The following is a 21,289-nucleotide window of genomic DNA, read 5'->3' on the forward strand; positions in this document are numbered from 1 at the left end:
CACCTCAAATCAACTCCAGGCCTTTTATCTGCTTAATTGATAATGACATAATGACAGACTTACCCACACCTGCCCATGAAATAGCCTTTGAGTCAATTGTCCAATTACTTTTGAGCCCCTGAAATGAAGGGATTGTGTTAACAAAATGTGCTTTAGTTGCCTCACATTTTTATGCAATTGTTTTGTTCACCCCACTGAATTAAAGCTGAAAGTCTGCACTTCAACTGCATCGGAGTTGTTTCATTTAAAATTCATTGTGGTAACGTACAGAACCAAAATGAGAAAAAAGTTGTCTCTGTCCAAATATTTATGGACCTAACTGTATGCATTAATTTCACTTTTACTTTAAAACCTGTGTAAAAACAATTCTTGTCCTTTATTTCCAGCCCCAGGCGTGGTTAAACCTCTTTAACCACGCTGATCGCATTATGAACAGTGGGGCTGAACGCACGCTAAGGAGCTGCAGTCGGATCAGCTGCTGTCTTTCTGCTGCTGCCGGCGAGCTGCATGTTCTGCTTGTCGCTCTTTGCGTCGCTTATTTAAAATCCTGTACAGTAGCTGTCTTTTTGCCACTTCGTGTCCCTGCCGCTCGCATTGTAAAGGGGGTGTGAGGGCTGAACGCATGCTAGGAGATGCGCTCGGATCATCTGCTGGCTTTCTGCTACTGGCGAGCTGTGTGTTCTGCTTGTCGTTGTTTTAAGAGCCGGGAGCACATGAAGATGTGTCTGCCAAAAGCATTCCAACAACTGAGAGGTTAGATGTCCATGAACTTGTTTAAATTTGGTTGTAAGTAGGGTGCGACATGCAAAAGTCACCATCTCATGAGTTTTGCTTCCTAAGGTTGTAATGTCTAGTCTTGCGTGATATCAAAGTGTCTCTCCGAGATGATCAGGTCTCGATCGCCTCGCTCAACCCCCCCCTGCCCCCCTTGGAGGTGTGCTACGTTCCTGCCACTTTGCATCTCTTCCACTCGCGTTATGAAGGGCAGAAGCTAAACACAAGCTAAGGAGATGCGGATGGATCAGCTGCTGCTAACGAGGTGCATGTTCTACTTGTCACACTGCACGTCGATCATTTAAAAGCCTGTACAGCAGCTGTCCTTCTGTCTCACTGCTTTGTCTCGTGTGACATTACAGTGTCTCTCGCGGGACATCAAATTGTCATCCCGTCTCATCTCCCTAGTCTCCCTGCCAGGATTTTTTTTATAATAGAGAGAAATCTACAACACAATAAAGTATACTGAAAGAGAAAGTGTCTGAATACCTTCTGGAACCCACTATAAGGGTGAGATGTTTTTAATTAAATATTTGAATGGTAATACTAAGTACCCCAATGAATCAATTTATTTAAATATACCAATTAAAGCTAAAATGTGGAAACCGTACACAAAGCTGCTTTATGGGTTTGTGGTATTTGTGATAAAGGAGGTGGGAGGAACGTTCTTAAGTTCACAGTTCACTGGACCTGCTTTGTAGAAGATTTAATGATGTGAATGGCTGACAAGTTACCCCATGACTCATACAAAAACCTTTGAAAATTGTTAAGTGTTATGGCATGTTAAGTGTTATTAAATTACACTTAAGTTCAGAATAGCATGACGAGATAATGGGATATCAAAAAATTCAATAAGTAAGAGGTCTGCCTTTCTACAGTTATCAAGCTTATCAACAGTGGGAGCACTAGTAAACTTATACAAATCAGAAAAACAACCTGCCACAATATAGAAAAAAATGGACCCTTCAAAATTTAAAGAAACACTTCCAATTATCCAAACTAATTAAGTCCACAATACTTTATTACCAAATGTACCAAATACACTACCACTTAAAAGGCCCAAAACTAGAATTCTTTTTGAATATACTAAACAAGAACAGCAACATTTATTTCTAGAGCACATTTTCATACAAATGATGGAGCTCAAAGTGCTTTACAGGATGAAGAAAGAGAAAAAAGACAAAATATCCATCCATTGTCCAACACGCTGAATCTGAACACAGGGTCACGGGGATCTGCTGGAGCCAATCCCAGCCAACACAGGGCACAAGGCAGGAACCAATCCCGGGCAGGGTGCCAACCCACCTCAGGCCACATGAATGGCTAGTTAAATAATTGCATGGCTAAGCAGTGCACAAGTCTTCCTTAAAATCCAATCCCGTGCAGGGCGCCAACCCACCGCAGGACACACACACACCCAGACACCAAGCACACACTAGGGCCAATTTAGAATCGCCAATCCACCTAACTTGCATGTCTGTGGACTGTGGGAGGAAACCGGAGCACCCGGAGGAAACCCACGCAGACACGGGGAGAACATGCAAACTGCACGCAGGGGGGACCCGGAAAGCGAACCCAGGTCTCCTTACTGCGAGGCAGCAGCACTACCACTGTGCCATCGTGCCGCCCAAGACAAAATATAAAAATTAAAATTAGGCAATACTCATCAACATAGAATAAAAAGTAAGGTCCGATGGCCCGGGACGACAAAAAAAAAAAATGCAAAATGTTCCAGATGGCTGGAGAAAAAAAAAATCAAAAACTGCAGGGGTTCCAGGCCACGAGACCACCCAGCCCCCTCCAGGCATTCTATCTAACATCAATGGTTTTAGTCAGTCCTCCTAAAGCACTTGGAGGAAACAAAACTCAACTCCAAAGTCAAGACAGGACCGCCAAAACAAAGCCAATTACAACTCAAAAAGTGCATAAAATATTCACAAGAATCCCCGACAAGCCCCCAATATGTTACGGCCCACCAAAAGGCTTCGGGGTATATAAATAGGCCACACACAAGTGAAAGAAAGAGAGGGAGACAAAACACAGAAAAAAACTAAACCAGCGAAATATTGTCAAAAAGAAAAACCTCACGAAATATGGAGAAAGTTCCACACAAACCAAAAACAAGGCAGAAGGACAACACTAACTTAGCTATCTGGCTAAACAAAGTTTACACAGCTAGATACACACTATCCACATTTATCAAATAGATGGCCAGCTTATAACAATTACATTTCTTTAACAAACAATAAGAAACAAAAACCCAAAGCCAGGCCATCTAACCCTAACTCTCCAAACCTTGCTCTGTGAAACCCAAATCCTTCTCCTCTCACACTCTCTCTGTACCCTAAAATCCAAACAAGCTTCTTTTTATAACCTACAAGGGTGATTTAATAACATTGGGCAACTCAATAGGCGGGTAATTAGGGCAGGACTCAATTAAGTCAACTGTGCCAAATTAAAGAAAAACAATCCAAGTTTAACAAAAAGATCTAGAGTAGGTCGTAGCATTAGGGTTTTAGCTTCACCTCCATGACCTCCAGTATTTTATTCCATTTTCTCGTGGCCATTTTAGTGAAGAAGTGTGCCCTTAACTCTGGATTCTTCTTAGTGTTCCTCAAAACTAACATCTTTGAAACTTTTAAAGACCTGTAACTAGCCTCTGTGTTTCCTTTTCTGTTACAACTAAAGAGATTTACAGTGCATTCAGAAAGTATTCAGACCTCTTTAGTTTTGGCACACTCCATTGTGATTCAGGTTTAAGTTTTAATGGATACATTTGTCATTTTTGCTGGTCAATCTACACTCAATAACCCATAATGACAAAGTGAAAGCATGTTCTCCAAAAGGTTTGCAAATTTATTAACAATCAAAAACTGAAATCTCTCATTCTTGCAAGTAGTCATGCCCTTTGCTGTGGCACTCCAGATTGTACTCAGGTGCATCCTGTTGGCTTTAATTCTCCTTGAGATGTTTCTAGAACTTGTTTGGAGTCCACCTGTGGCAAACGGAATTGATTGTTCATCATTTAGAAAGTCACACGTGTACCTGTGTGTAGAAGGTCCTACAGTTCTTACTGCATGTCAGGAGAGAAACCAAGCCATGAAGTCCAAGGAACTCTCTGCAGACCTCCGTGATCAACTTGGGGTAAGGTATAGACCAAGGCAAAGGTATTAAACCATTTCTAAAGCTTTGAGTGTTCCCAAGAGAACTGTAGTTGTGAAGTGGAAGAAGTTTGGAACCACCAGGACTGAACTTGGAGCCAAACTGAGTAACTAGGCAGGAAGGGCCTCAGTCAGGAAGATGATCGAGAACCCAATGGTCAGCCTAACAGAGCTTCAGAAGTCCTCTGCTGAGATGGGAGATCCTGTCAGAAGGATGACCATCACAGCAGCACTCCATTAATCACATAGTTATCGTAGATTGACTGGACAGAAGCCACTTTTAAGCAGAAACATACGACAGCCTACTTGGAGTTTGTCAAGGAGCATTTAAAGGACTCTGGTGTGGTGAGACTAAAGAGACTGTTTGGGCAAAAATTAAAGCTAGTGAAGCATGATGGTGGCAGCATCATGCTATGGGGGTGCTTCGCAAAGGCAGGAACATGGAAACTGGACGGAACTGAGGGAAGGATATATGTAGAAAAACGCAGAGTGGTCCTTAAAAATGGTCTACCTCGGAGTGCTCACAACTTCAGATGGTTCATCTTTCAGCACAACAGTGGCCTGAAGCATACACCCGAGACAACACTGGAGTGTCTTCAGGAGAAGTCTGAGTGTGAGTGGCCCCAACAAAATCCATGCTTAAACTCCATAGAAGATGTGTGGAGAGACCTGAGGATGGCAGTTTACAGATGATTCCCATCCAGTCTAATGAAGCTTGAGAAGATCTGTCAGGAAGAATGAGATAAACTGCCCAAATCTTTGGCTTTCCATGTGGTTGTTTTTCTTTCAGACTAAATCAGAGGGTAGTCATTTTCCATTGTCTTGACATTACTGCAGAGCACATGCTTTGCCCGTCTTCTTGGTAATCAGTGTTACTCCCAAGATTCTCTGTACATCTTCATTCATCACGTTGTAGAGCCAGGTCAGGCCAGGAGGTACATTTGCATTTCCATAATGTGGAGATCTTGGTTGTGTTTCGTTGTCGCTGGTCAACTGTCCATACCATACAGGGCAACTGGTCTGACAACTGTCTTGTAAATCTTCATCTTGAGGTATCTTGGCATCTTGCAGCTACAGAAAACTCTAGCTACCTGGCACCATTTAAGCTATGCCATACATTGCACAATGCTATCCAGTTGGTGTTTCGCCTCCGCTGTTCACTGTTGAGATACTGACACAGCAGATCATCACAATTATAGATGGTGAAAATGAGAGCACTATTCAGAATCTCAGTTCCATACTTATTACCTACGTGAAGTCTGTATGTTCTCTCCATTTCTCTGTGGGTTTTACTCACACATTTCCAAAGATGTGCATGATGAAGAAAAGCACCACAAATACTTTCGTATCGAACCATTCACTAAATGTCGTCACATTATAAAGATGGCAATATTTTTATCCTGCTCTATCAGCTATTCCTTGAAGCGTTCAGCCATGTTGATAGTAAACAGCGATGCTGATGTCACGTACCAAATCCTGAACACACTTGCCACCCACATTTTCGCTGATATTGCATCTTACACACACGTTGTGTTAATTTCTGAAAATGTGCTCAGAGGATACATCAAAAGAGCTCTGGGAACACGTGGCCACCATGATGTGTATGCGGAATAGTTCTGAACGTCAAGTATATCCGGGCCCTTAGTTTCCTGACACATCCTAAAGTTTTTCATGATAGGCTTCACATCCCAGATTGGCACTTGCCTTGCACCAAATTTTCTTGCCAGTGTAGGCTTTTACTCCCAATTCGATGAGATAACCAGGCTCAAAAACATGAATAAACTCAAACACTAGAAAAGCAGGGGGTTCTTGTGGAGTGATTAGAATAAAAAACGTCTGCACTGCATCATGCTTTAAAAATAGAGGGTATGCAAAGCCAATGTAGAAAACAGAAAGTGCGATGGCGTGCTATGGAAATAATCAGTTTTCATCAAATTGTTCTCAAGACTATTGTCAGCTGTTATCATTTGTTTTACTCTTCCAAGTTCTGTTTCACCTCTGAAAAGGGAATGAATTAACAAATTTAATTTGGCACTGCAGCCACAGGAAGACAGATGGATATCTGGTTTTATATTGAAAAACCTCTAGCATTTAATTAATATTTCTTTGTAGCATATCTAACACTCTGAGGATGCTTTATGCATATGTAAAGTATTTTAAGGAAGATAGTAATTGACTTTGTTGGTGAGCTGCAATTTTACATATTTTGGCTTTCAGTGCCACATTCTGATTTTATGAAGGGTTTGTTTTCGGAAGCAGGGACATAGAGAGCCAGGGATAACCAGCACCTTTTAAAGGAGACGTCGTTTCTCATACGGGAGGGACTGCTGACATGATTGCTCAGGTTTAGACCTCTGGGATGCATAACAAGAAAGTACCATTATAATAAAAAAAAAAAATAATAATAATAACATTCACATTGACTTTTCTTGGCAGACATATTTATCCAAAGCAACTTACAGAAGAGGCCGACATAATTTAGAAACGGTTTGGGAACAAATGTTACAGGACAACGTTACAAAATTGATCATCACAAGTGACAACGTCAAAACAAAATGCAAGCTTGTAGAGGACACGGGTACACACATAAGTCTGTCTGTCTGTTTTTCACGAGAGAACTACTTAACGGATTTAGATCGGGTTTTTTTCCATAATTTGCTTGAACATTCCGGTTCATTTTGCGACTTTTCTCATTGTGCTATGTATCATTGTTTGCTTGCGGTACCGATTTATTTGCGTAAATCCGAGAGACACGCAGTGGGCCGAGGGGAGGGGGAGCCCTCCTCACTCATTCGCCAGCCTCCGGGCGTACCTTACTTTCGCTTAGCTAGCGAACGAGAGAACAATTTAATGGATTTAGGTCGTTTTTTCTTCTATAATTTGCCTGAACATTCTGGTTGATTTTGTGACTTCTCTCATCATGCTAAGAATCATAGTTTGCTTGCAGGAGCTATATATTCACACTAATCCGAGACAGAGGCTGCGGGCTGAGAGGAGTGGGAAGCGTGACATCAGGAGCAGGGAGCTGGGCAGGGCCCTCCTCACTGTCTTGTTTAAGTACTACACCAGTGGAGCCGTGGGGGACGGCTAGTAAGGAATATATTAATCAAATAGTATTTGATTATTGTACAAAAATGCATACTCCAAAGCCATCCCCAGAACCCTGACAGTGGTAATAAATTACAGCAATGAAAGGCGAACAATAAACACTAACAACAATGTCCAACACTGTCCAGTAATGCAGAAACAGGTAATGATGAATGTGTGAAATGAAATCCCTGTGAACAGCCATCTGAAAGCAGTGTTAAGTTTTGTCCTACCAGGTTCCAGTTGTGGTGTAAAGATTTTGCATGATTGGGAGCGCTCTCTAGATGAAGACGTATCCAATCATGATAAGCTCACACGGACAAGCACTTACTGTAAATCCAAATAGAAACTGTAATCCATCGGGTTGAGTCCTAATCCTATTTTGTGTGTGATAGATAGTAACAAACAGACGAACAATTACAATCCTCCCGGCGTCATTCAGTGTTCTTTTTAAAGAGCTCGCCTACTCAGTTATCACCCCAGCAGTCACTGAGCCCTCTGAATCTGCTCCAATAGCGTTATCCTGCTGGGGCCACTGGGAGATGTAGGATATTTGAAGCAGCACTGCTACAAGCTAGTTACACTTCTTTGGCTACAAGAACCTATCAATGCCATTATCAATTAGATAGAAATTCACAAAACATTTGTTAAACAAATTGAAGGAGTCAGAATTTTAAATGGAGCTGAGCAGCTCATTCCACTAGCTAGGAGCTATATATGAAAGAGTCTAATCTGAGATTTGATGCCAGGGAGAACTGGCATCACCAGGTGCCGTTCATCAGCAGATCTGAGTGGATGAGAAGGAGCACAGGACCTCACAAGTGTCTCCATTTATATAGATGCTGACCCACTGACTACTACATTGTCAGGCATCAAGGATTTGAACTTAATATGTGCTGCTACAGAGAGCAAATGTAGCGATGTGAAGAGAGGAATGACATATGCTCACCTCAGCTGGTTGAACACCAGATGCATTGCTGAATTTTGAATCATCTGCAGCAACTTGGTAACACATTCTGGTACTCCTTCCAGGAGAGAGTTGCAGTAGTCCAGACGTGACAAGACCAAAGCTTGGACCAGGAGTTGTGCTGCATATGGCCTGATCTTGGGGATGTTGTATAGAGTGAATCTTCCAGACCAAGATTCTGTTTCAACCTGGTCAGTGAAAGACAGCTAATCATCAGTTACCACTCCAAGGTTGCGTATTGACTTGGCAGGGTGTTAGCGATAGTGAGTTGAGCTGAACAGAGATGGCGTGGACAAGCATTGGTAACAAGAAGAGTCCATCTTTGCCAGGATAAGTTGGAGATTGTGCTCATTCGTCCAGGTTGCAATATCAATGAGACATGAAAAGATTCTAATCACCTATGCACCGAGTAATACCGATACCGAGTGAGCCTCAAGAGGAAGTGATGGGTACATCGGCATATCTCTGATATGAGAAACCATGGGGCTTGATGATGTGGTCTAGTGAGGTGGTGTATAGGGAAAGAATAGGAGAGGAACCAGCACTGATTCTTGGGGCACACCCGTGTTTACCTGATGCAACCTTGACATCTCTCCACACCAGAACTCGTTAGGGTTTGCCCAAGAGGCAGATTTCAGAGCACTTGATACTAGTGATACCAAAGTCAGAGAGGGTGGAACAGAAGATCTGATGGCCAGCCACAGTGAGCATAGCCTGACATATTAGAATCAAACAATCTGTTCTGTAAAGGAAGAGACTTGGTTAGAGGTGGCACGTTCAAGTGTATTAAATTAAAATTAAAAAATAAATTCTGTGATAAGGAATGACACAGATACAATTATAAATATAAGCGGTTTGCAGATCATCCACTTCAATGGATAATTTCCAATTACATCATTTATTTTATATCCCAACATCATTCCATTTTGTTACCAGCAGCTGGAGCCTAACCCGGCACCACTAGTCAGGGTACCAGCCCATCGTAAGCATTAGTTACAGAAAGCCAAATCACTGAACTCACATAAATAAGTAAACTAAACTTATATAAACCTGTTTGCTCTTTTTCTTACTCCCGAGTGCATTTTGGTCCTTCTATATGCGTTACAAAGATGAGATTTTGCGCTACCAGCCTCCTCAAAGTCCCAGAGCCCCCTTACACAACTTAAATGCTCATTCCACTTTTTCCCTTAGCGGTGTCAGTCAGATCTAACAAATCAATACATTCAACCCACCTTTACTTTCTTACATTTTGAATCTCCAAACTGTATTTAATTATTTAGTAGGTGGCACTTTTGTACAAGCATACTGATGATGTTCTCTTCTGTCAGCTCTTACTGTCATGATTGCCATGCAACTCCAATTTAATTGTTTTTATTCCAGTTTAATGCTAAAACATCTGCACACCCTTCTAATATAACAAACATTCTACTCAAACCTGCTTGATTCAATTCATTTTATCAGCACTTAGTACAAGGCATGAACCGGCCCAGGATGGGACAGCAGTCCATCACAAGACCCACTCTTGCATTCACCCATGCCCACCTGCTGTAATCACCAATTTACCTGACATGCATATCTTAGGAGGTGTTGGAGAAAAAAACCCACTGAGACATGTAAAGGATATGAGATTCAGCTTAATGACAGCCACCCTGACATTATCCTGTAGGATACCTTGATCTTCTTCTTTCGGCTGCTCCCATTAGGGGTTGCCACAGCAGATCATCTTTTTCTATATCTTCCTGCTCTCGTCATCTTGCTCTGTCACACCCATCACCTAGCATGTCCTTCTCTCACCACATCCATAAACCTTCTCTTAGGCCTTCCTCTTTTCCTCTTACCTGGCAGCTCCATCCTTAACAACCTTTTCCCAGTATACCCAGCATCTCTCCTCTGCACATGTCCAAACCAACGCAATCTCTGACTGTTTTTCCGTCCAACCTGAGCTGACCCTCTAATGTCCTCATTTCTAATCCTGACCATCCTCGTCACATTCAATGCAAATCTTAGCATCTTTAACTCTGCCACCTCCAGCTCTGTCTCCTGCTTTCTGGGCAGTGCCACCGTCTCCAACCCATACAACATAGCTGGTCTCACTACCATCCTGTAGACCTTCCCTTTCACTCTTGCTGATACCTGTCTGTCACAAATCACTCCTGACACTCTTCTCCACCCATTCCACCCTGCTTGTACCCTCTTCTTCACTCTCTCTTCCACACTCCCCATTACTCTGTACTGTTGATCCCAAGTATTTAAACTCATCCACCTTCGCCAACTCTACTCCCTGCATCCTCACCATTCTACTGACCTCCCTCTCATTCACACACATGTATTCTGTGTTGGTGGTCATACTGACCTTCATTCCTCTCCTCTCTAGAACATATCTCCACCTCTCCAGTGTCTTTTTTTGAATTCAGTTGCCCATCAATAATTATAAGCTATCCAGGTCCCAAAGCAGCCTCAAAACATGATGTTCCCTCTACCATACTTCACCGTTGGAATGATATTATCATGTTGGTATGCAGTGCCATCATTAAATCCATACACTTGTGTATAAAGTCTGTCAGACACTCTTATTTCTTTCATTTAACTCTTTGAGGGCTGAATATTTTTTCCAAAGAACTCAATTTTCTGAAAAGCACACAAAGCAATGGTTTCACACATAAATCAAGATAAAATGTCTGTTGCTATGTGCTGTGGCTGCTGTTGGCACATGTTCAGCATCTCTGGCGGCAGTTACTGCGTGGGGGCACCTTGATGGTCAGCAGGAATACACGGTGGGCCGGCTGCCTGCCTGTCTTCGCACAGCAGGTGGGCAGCGGTGGCGGTCTCAGTGTGACACAATATGGTTTGTACCTCTTGTCATCATAAGTGGTGGTCCTCCCAGGCAAATGCTGGTGTATGCGCATCAGCTGCACGAAAGTGTTCAGCACCACGATCAGCTGGCGACCGATCAGATGATGCTGGTACCTCACTTTCATTTTCGATATCCATCTCCAGATCACTTGCATCAAACTCTGAGTCCGACAAGTAAGAGTCCTATTCAACGAAATTACGTAAAATGTCCATAGAGTATTTTACTTTGTACATTCGCTTTGGTCTCTTGCCAGATGTCGATGCCATTTTAGAGGTTGTTTGCTCTTCGCTACTCAGGCACGAGTAGGGAATCGTGGTTAAATCAACAGAGCTATGTAACTTTCCTTCTAGCAAAGAGAGTTGAACTAAAATGTAAGGGTCGAGTTTTGTCGCAGTTTACAGTTGACTACTGTCCTCTACCCCTGAATTTTGATAAAAGCCCTGAACGAGTTAAGGAACCTTTCCAAGTTGAGGACTGTAGTCTCAAAGCCAGAATGGGAAATGGATATACATGCTTTTATCTCCTCTGTCTTGACTACTATAATGCCCTGTATGCTGGTCTGAAAAATTCCTCCCTTTCTTGGCTACATTTAGTCCAAAATGGAGCTGCTAGGCTTTTAACTCAATCTAGTTGTAGGGTGCATCTTGTACAAATTGCACTGGCATCCAGTTTATTATAGAATTTTGTTTTAAAACGTTGGTGCTTACCTATGGGGCTCTCTGTGGATAAGCCCTCTGAGTATATTACTGGCCTCCTACACTGCCATACATCCTGTCAGGCATTTAGGTCTGGGCAACAGGGCCTCTTAGCCATCCCTCGTACCCAGCTTAAGCTATGTGGGGATTTTGCTTTTCAGTCCGTTGTGCCAAGGCTTTGGACTGGTCTTCCATTAGTGTTGCACACAGCTGAGTCATTTGAATCTTTCAGTAAGCAACTTAAGATGTTTTTGTTTAAGCAATCTCTGCTGAGTAGTCTCTGCTTGGACATTTAGTTTATTTTTGTTTTCGTCCAGTTATGGCACTACGGCCATGTGGCCCCATTCCCCGAGGGTGATCTGCCTCGCAGGATCTTCATTATTGAGGACCCGAGTGGCTGAACCAGCCCAAGGGGATGCCCACTTAACACCTGGCTGCGGCAGATAGATGGTCATTTCCGGAGGGTGGGACTGGACCACGTGTCTGCCTTGGGGGGTTGCAAACCGAGATCTAGAGCCGTTTCCTCATGTGGTGGGTGTGGCAATGTGCTGTACCAGTGCATGCTGCCCAACCTGACTTGACCTGACCTTCCTGTTATGTTATTTTATTGCTTCTTTTATGTGTTTTATTGTTATACAGCTCTTTGTAATGGCATGCTTGTGAAAGATGCTTTATAAATAAATTTTACTTACTTACTTACTTACACTATACGTATTGCTAAGTATTCTTCCTGAACAATTCAACTTCAATAGTTTCATCAGACCACAAAACATTTTCCCAAGAGTGTTGTGGAGTGTCAAGGTGGCCTTTGGGGAAAAAAACTTGTCGTTGTCTGTCTGTCTGTCTGTCTGTCTGTCTGTCTGTCTGTCTGTCTGTCTGTCTGTCTGTCTATCTATCTATCTATTTTTCTTTTGAAGAGCAGTAGCTTCTTCCTTGGTGTCCTTCCATGGACACCATACCTGTTAAAAACATTATGTATGGTAGAATCACGAACAGAGATGTTCATCTGTACTAATTATTCCTTTAAGCCTTTAGCAATTGCCCTAGGGTTCTTTTTTAACTTGCTGAGCATTCTGTGCTCTGCCTTTCGAGTCATCTTGGCTGGATGCCCACTATTAGGGAGAGTAGCCACAGTACTAAATCATCTCCATTTATATTCAATTTGTCCAGCTGTGGACTGACAAATATCTAAACTCTTTGAACTTACTGTGAAACCCCCTCTAGCTTCATGCAGATCAATTACTCTTGACTGTAGCTCGTTTGAGATCTCTTTTTTTGCAAGGTGTGCTTCACATCAGCAGATGCGTCTTGTGAATGGCCAGCTCAAAAATGTAAGTCTTTTGTTTATCAGTCAAAGTCACTCTAAACCACACCTCCAGTCTCACTTCATTGGTTGGACTCGAGGTTTGCTAACTCCTGACTCCAATTAGCTTTTGTTAAAGTCGTTAGCCTAGAGGTTCAAAGACAGAGCCACAATGTTTGAATGATGTATTCAATATGTACAATAAAAACACAGCAGTTTGTGTGTTATTAGTTAAAATGGATTGTGTTTGTTTGTAAGTTACATTATTGTAACTTAGATGAAGATCAGACCGTAATGTAAGACACATTTATACATAAATGCAGTTATTTCCAAAGGGTTTGCATACTTTTTTGAAACTAGATAGAGATAGATAGATTGATAGATAGATAGATACTTTATTAATCCCAAGGGGAAATTCACATACTCCAGGAGCAGCATACTGATACAAAAAACAATATTAAATTAAAGAATAATAAAAAATGCAGGTAAAAGCAGACAATAACTTTGAATAATGTTAACGTTTATACCCCCCGGGTGGAATTGAACAGTCGCATAGTTTGGGGGAGGAACGATCTTCTCAGTCTGTCAGTGGAGCAGGACGGTGACAGCAGTCTGTCGCTGAAGCTGCTCTTCTGTCTGGAGATGATCCTGTTTAGTGGATGCAGTGGATTCTCCATAATTGATCGGAGCCTGCTGAGCGCCTGTCGCTCTGCCACAGATGTCAAGCTATCTAGCTCCATGCCAACAATAGAGCCTGCCTTCCTCATCGGTTTGTCCAGGCGTGAGGCGTCCTTCTTCTTTATGCTGCCTCCCCAGCACACCACGGTGTAGAAGAAGGCGCTCGCCACAACCGTCAGATAAAACATCTGCAGCATCTTATTGCAGATGTTGAAGGACGCCAGCCTTCTAAGGAAGTATAACCGGCTCTGTCCTTTCTTACACAGAGCATCAGTATTGGCAGTCCAGTCCAATTTATCATCCAGCTGCACTCCCAGGTTTTTATAGGTCTGCACCCTCTGCACACAGTTACCTCTGATGATCACGGGGTCCATGGGGGTCTGGACCTCCTAAAATCCACCACCAGCTCCTTGGTTTTGCTGGTGTTCAGGTGTAGGTGGCTTGAGTCGCACCATTAACAAAGTCCTTGATGAGGTTCCTATACTCCTCCTCCTGCCCACTCCTGATGCAGCCCACGATAGCAGTGTCATCAATGAACTTTTGCATGTGGCAGGACTCCGCTGCACTACACTGTCAATATATGAATGATGTACTCAAAATGTACAAGAACAATACAATAATTTGTATGTTATTAGTTAGACCAGACTGTTTGTTCATTTTTGTAACTTTGGTGAAGATCAGACCATATTTTTATACACATACTGTATATACAGTACATACATGCAGTTATTTCCAAATTGTTCATATCTATCTATCTATCTATCTATCTATCTATCTATCTATCTATCTATCTATCTATCTATCTATCTATCTATCATATAGTGCCTTTCATATCTATCTGTTGTGACAAATAGTGGGTGTGGCAGCCCCCAAACCCCAGAAACAACCTCACAAATACAAGTCCTGGATACAAATACATTTATTATAATGAAATACCTTACAAATAGGCTTCTGTGTAATAATAAACAGAAGTACAACTCCCATCTCCCTTTTGTCCTTCTTCCACCTGACTCCATCACCTTCATGTTGTCCTCTGCCTCTTGACTCCAACTCCCCGTGGTGTGGCACACCCTGGAAGTACTTCCGGTGTTTAGGCAAAATCCAGAGGAGGTACGTCCAGGTTAGGCAGAAGTGTCATAAGGTATGCTACATTTCTGCAGTTCCCCCTTCTGGCATTCATGACATCCAGCAGGGCTGTCACATGAGACTATGATTCCCAGCCTGCCCCATGCTCTGGAAAAACACGAGCAGAAACACATGGATGCTGTCCTATTATATAGTATCTATCTATCTATCTATCTATCTATCTATCTATCTATCTATCTATCTATCTATCTATCTATCTATCTATCTATCTATCTATCTATCTATCTATCTATCTATCTATCTATCTATCTATCTATCTATCTACAGTATTTTGAGGTAATTTATTGATACTCTACCTAATCTTCTGACCACTCTTATTTTACTTTACTAAAATGACTAAAGATTTAAATGCTGCTGCAATAATTTGAATTCACATTGTTCAATATAACACCTTTTATAAAATATTATAATTTACATTTATGGCATTCAACTCAGGAACACTCTTGGTAAAGAGCACAGCAATGGCAGTAGAATACAATACTGCTGCATACACTGCTTTAAGTGGATTTAATATTCTGTAGGAGTTGTACTGTAGAATCCTGAGATCAGCCAGCATGTGGTACAGCTTTAGGGATTTCCAGGGGAGCCTGCCAAAATGACTTTGAGAGTAGCTGGCTTCGTACAGAAGGTCAACAGCCTGCAGGCAGGGTGGCAAAATTAATCTCCTGTACTGTTCTACAATATTCCACTCCTAATCTTTCCATTCTCAAACCACAATAGCGCACTTTCTTCTCACCACATAGTGAGGAACACCTTATCTTTTTAACTGATCGGTATCGTATCTGAAAGTATCAAATGTGAGAAAATTTTCCTTTAGTTTCCCAGCTAATATATGATAGATTTAATGGCCTCACATGAACCTCTGTGCTTTTCTGGGCTTCCATGAGTTATTTTACAAGATATCGAAGTTACAGTTGAACACTTCAAGCCACAACAAATGTTAGATTGGAGAAGTGGTTTTGTTAAGTTAGTTAGGATGCTGCAGTTATTTCTGAATACTTAGCAGAACGCTGCTTCTTTTTGTTCCAATCTGCTCCATAATAATTGGTTGTTCTTTTCCTTTGTGTTGTAGATATCTTTGTCAGGGTAGGATTCACACTATCATATGATAAATGCCCAATAATGACAACTTTTTTGTGTATGGCAGTGTTGTACACAGCATTTTAATATTTCATCCAAATATATTCAACATTTTTGAAGACATCCTTTTAATGATGACCTCTCACAAATACAATACCTGTGCTTATTGCTCACAGGCTGCTTTAAAAATACTCCAAAACAAGAAAGTGTGAACATAAGTCTTCCGCAATTGAATTAAGCTGAACAAAATCAAATCAACAGTAGCTGCAATAAAATTAAGTGAGCAATACACTCCATTGTGTCACAAAATATGACAACCCAACACCCCTTGGTGACATTTTATTCTAAAATAAAGAGCACACTAATGTTTTCCAGGCTTTGTCACCAGAGATAAAGTCTTAGCCATCTAATTTAATAAAGATGCTGAAATAAAAAGTTTGAACATTGATAAAGAGAGCAAAATGCCATGGAGATCTCCTAGAAGCACATTTGAGACCCACTGGTATATAGTGTGAGATGAACGAAACAATTGTAGAAACATCAATAGTATGTTATAATTGCAGCTTACAGGATTCTTCTTCTTCTTCCAGCTGCTTCCATTAGGTGTCACCTTAGCAGATCATCTGTCTCCTTGTGTCTTTTATAACATTTTCTGCCACAACGACTGCCGTCGTGTCCTCTCTCACCACATCCATTAATCTCCTCTTTGGTCTTCCTCTTCTCCTCTTGCCTGGCAGTTCCATCCTCAACATTCTTTTCCTGATGTACCCCTCATCTCTCCTCTGCACTTGCCCAAATCATCTCAACCTGGCCTCTCTCGGTTGGTCACAAAATTGTTGTACCCGTGTTGTTCCTCTAATATCCTCATTCCTAATCCTGCCTACTCTCATTACTCTGAGCGAAAATCATAGCATCTTCAACTCCGCCACTTCCAGCTCTGCCTCGTGTCTTTTTGTCAGTGCCACTGTCTCCAAATTATACAACATAGCTGGTCTCACTACCATTTTATAGACCCTTCCTTATAACTCCTTCAAGTACTCTTCTATCACAAATCACTCCTGTCACTCTTCTCCACTCCAGCCCACCCTGTACTTTCTTCTTCATCTCACCGCCACACTCTTCGTTGCTTTAAACCAGGGGTCCTCAGTCACATTCTTGGAGGGCCACAGTGGCTGCAGGTTTTTGTTCTAAACTGGTTGCTTAATTAGAAAGCAATTCTTGCCAATAATTTAATTTCATGGCTTGTTAGTGCTTTAAATCTGCTATGTCTCATCATTCTCATATCCTGGATGTTCTTCCCCTTTCTAAGGATATCATCCAAATGATTTGAAGGCTAAAATGGAGGAGTAATTCTCAGTCCTTCACATTTTTCTCTTCACTTTCCTTCCAAGTACTTAATTAAACCCAATAGTGCATGATAAATACACACAAAGGTGCAAATGGTAACAAGCTAAATGGAGAAATGCTGCTCTCTTTTGTCATTTGCAATTTATTATTAATTAGGAACAATTAAAAACCAAGAATACAGCTGCTTAAGACTAAAATAAGCCATAAGGGTTCAAAATCTTAACGAGCAAGACGACTAATGTGAAGCAGAAGTGTAACTTGAGCAATAAGGGCTTCTTATTAGGCCACTGGGTTGGAGCAAAAACCTGCAGCCACTGTGGCCCTCCAGGACTGTGATTGAGGACCCCTGCTCTATACTGTTAAAACCAAGTATTTAAATTTGTCTACCTTCATCACCTCTGCTCCTTGCAGTCACCCGGCCACCACCTTCCCTCTCATTAACTCACATGTACACCATCTTACTCCTACTGACTCTCATTCCCCACCTCTCCAGTGTGGACCTCCACCTCTCCATGTTCGTCTCAATCTGCTGTCTACTTTCACTGCAGATTACAATGTTGTCCGTGAACATCACAGTCCATGGAAACTTCTGTCTGACCTCATCTGTCAACCTGTTCTTCATCACTGCAAACAGGAGAGGGCTTAGAGCTGATCCTTGATATAATCCCACTAGTGATCTGAATAGTTTAATCTTTAACAGTTTGATATTAATAGGGAATCTTATTTTTAGAGGTATCACACCATATATCAATTAATTTAGCGTAAAAAGATAGACAATGATATCAAAACATAAGCTTAACAAACTCTTAATTCCACCATGAAGTGACATTCTCTCTCTCTCTCTCTCTCTCTCTCTCTCTCTATATATATATATATATATATATATATATATATATATATATATAATATAATATAAAATCCAACATCCGTATGTCTGTCCGCTTTTCATGAGAGAACTACTTAATGGATTTAGATCGGGTTTATTTTCTATAATTTGCTTGAATATTCTAGTTGATTTTGCAGCTTCTCTCATCACGCTAAGTATTATAGTTCGGTTGTGGCACCAATTTATTTGCACAAATCTGAAAGACATGCAGCAGGTCAAGGGGAGGGGGAGTCGGGACCTCAGGAGTAGGGAGCCAGGCTGGGCCCTCCTCACTCATGTGCCAGCCTCTGTTCGAGTCGCTCTACCTCTCACCACGTGTTGGAGCATACTTTACCTCCGCTTAGCTATCGATACCTGTTTGTTCAGCAGACATTATCATCTAGAGATTGTTAAGGAGTAACATTTGAGGTTTTTGAGAGAGAGATCACAGCTACGTGTGTTTTAGAAGAGTACCTGCTCATTGGCAGAGATATCACAGCCACGTTCTCTTCTCCCCACATCGGGGACACTGTCCCATCAAAGCTGAACATGATCAGATACAGTGGCAATGTTTCACATTGCAGCGTACCTACCTATACTTTGCCAACTTTTTACATTTTTGTCAAAGAAATCTCACCCCTGATAGCAAAACCAAAAATATTGTACATCAAGAGACCCTCGGATACAAAACCGGTTAATATAAATTCTTCTTAATACAACTGCATTACATTTTGATTTTTAAAGTTTGTTCGGTTTCACTACTACATGGGTGTAGCCATGGGAAAACAGCGAATACCCTATAATTATAAAGGACTAACTTAAACTTCCTGGGCTTCTTGTATCTAGAATATCAGCATTTGTGGAAATGTGAAAATAAAACAATAACATTTTCAAATTAATTCAGCGATTTTTAGTTTATGAATTCATCTAGTGTATCATTTTGTTCTTCTATACAGTGGACCCTTGACTTACGAACTCAATTTGTTCGCGAGGGCTGGTTGTAACTCAAGTTGGTTGTAAGTCAAGACTATTTTTCCCATAAGAAATAATGGAAATACCCATAATGCGTTCTGAACCTCCCACAGCAACACTTACTTAACCTTTTCATAATAAAAAAGGGTTGTATAATGTGCATAATTTACCAAAACACCAATAATTTTTCTAATGTACTAACCAAAAAGTTATAAAAAGTGCCTAGCCTACCGGAAACAACAATTTCATACTGTACTCACCATTTAATTTGACATCTTTGGGAGGAGGAGGATAATGAAATGGAAGGTGGTTATTGTTTGGAAGGAGCCTCCTTATACAAATCTTTTCTTTGTAAAATTGTCAAGATGGTGGATTTCGACATGCTGTACATATTAGCGAGATCAGTCACACAAACACCACTCTCATATTTCCGCATAATTTCCTTCTTCGCTTCGATTGTGATCGCTTTCTTTACCTTCGTTACCTTCTCTTCCTTCCTTAGCAATTATCGAAATAAATTATATAAATCACTGCACTGACCGAAATTACGTCCACAAACACATGTATCTGGGCTCCAACTGACGCTTACAAACGCTCTCGGCTGTTTGTTTACAATCGCGCAAGCGGATACACGTGACCGCATTCGGGTCGTAACGCAAGATGTTGGTCGTAAATCAAAACAAAAATTTGGGTTGTAAATCAAGTTGTTCGCATGTCAGGCCGGTCGTATATCAAGGGTTGACTGTACATGTATGATTGCAATATGGCTAATTAATTAATCTAATGCTTTGTGATATACAATATTTTTGGTTTTCCCCCAGTGCAGAAATATATAAATGTTTTGGTGTGGCCACTCCAGAACAAGCAACAAATACAGTATTTGACTATGGGACAATCGTTGACTTTCCAAGTTGATGCCTGCCACCCTGAGTGACTGTCCTTGAGCCTTGTTTATAGATGGCAAATTTTGCAGTTGCTTAAAATCCTAGAAATGTGTAAAATAAATGCAAGAATTGACAGTTAAAATTGTCACTTCTAATAAAAAATAAATATTGATTCCCGATACAGTACCTACATATTTAATGTGGAAACATTTTGGTCCACCATGTTTCATCCACCATCTTGAATTTCAAAAAAATTATTTCACAGTCGTAATCTGCAACCCAGAAAACCCCCAGGTACCAATTTTGGTTGGTTAATAGAGAAGCAGTACCTAAATTATTCATGTCAGGGGGGATGAAATCTGGGCTTGTCCCAGATTGTTTCAATATTATATAACAGTGTATAATATTAAAAAACAGAAAGAAAAACTGTTAAAGTTCTTTTATGATGGTGGATCAAAAAAGCAGATATTTGTAAGGAAGTCAATGTCGGAGGGAAAAAGTTTGGAACTGGACCAAGTTCTCATAACCTGGTTTAATCTTCATGTAAGTGAAGGTGTGGAAATTTCTGGTGATTTATTAAAGGAACAAGTCAAAATGGTTCATGAAGAGCTGGAATTGCAACACAAGTGTGAATATTCAGAAGGTTGGCTGTATCGTTTCAAGTCGCGACATGGCTTACAGTTTCGTGCGGTGTGTGAGGAAAAACATTCACCAGACAAAGATGCGGCTACGGCATATGTGGATGAATTTGCAAAGTTAGTTAGTGATGAATATTTAAGTCCTGCACAAGTGTACAATGCTGACGAGACTGCCTTGTTTTGGAGATGTACGCCAAAAAGAACTCTAACAAACTCTCCATCGGGGTTTAAAGCCTCGAAGGATCGCGTCACGGTAATGTGCTGCTCTAATGCTACGGGTACCCATAGATGTAAGGTGCACATTATCGGGAAAAGTTTACATCCGAGGGCCTTCAAGAATATGACACAGTTTCCTGTCCAATACCGTGCCAACAAGAAGGGGTGGGTTACCACTGATATTACATTGGATTGGTTTCAAAAATGTTTTGTTCCTGATGCTAGGGCTAACTAAAATTCTGTAGAACTGTTTTGTTTAGTTGGTGAACATTAAAGTTTTATTTGCTTTTCATTTAGTGTTTAATTTTCTTTCTTTAAACGACTGTACAGATTTCTGTTAAATATATACAGCATACTATACAGTATATAACCATCCAAAATCTGACATTTTCAAAAATCTGGCACTCCTCAGGTCCGGAGGTTGCCGGATTTTTGAATGTCAACCTGTACATTTTTATTTTGCAGGTTTGGGCCAGTAATTTCCTTCCCAATGAGCCAAGTTTAGCCGATCGATGCCAGCGAGACTATTACAAAAAGAATGGCATACCAATGTTGCTGGATTATGCCAACCAAGAATCTCAGAGAAAGGTTTGTACTTTCAATTATCTTTTCTTCTACTGCA

General features: G+C 41.1%; 1 protein-coding gene across 1 annotated transcript in view; it reads left to right on the plus strand.

The window, feature by feature from the left end:
- The window catches only part of galt (galactose-1-phosphate uridylyltransferase), a 258,052-nt gene that overhangs the window by 79,968 nt on the left and 156,795 nt on the right, over positions 1–21,289 (plus strand). The window contains exon 7 of the mRNA XM_051929826.1: positions 21,133–21,255. Coding sequence (XP_051785786.1) covers positions 21,133–21,255 — 123 coding nt within the window. The remainder of the gene's footprint in view (positions 1–21,132; positions 21,256–21,289) is intronic.

This window comes from Erpetoichthys calabaricus, chromosome 7 (genome assembly GCF_900747795.2).
Source record: "Erpetoichthys calabaricus chromosome 7, fErpCal1.3, whole genome shotgun sequence".
In the NCBI taxonomy this organism is placed as follows: Eukaryota; Metazoa; Chordata; class Cladistia; order Polypteriformes; family Polypteridae; genus Erpetoichthys; species Erpetoichthys calabaricus.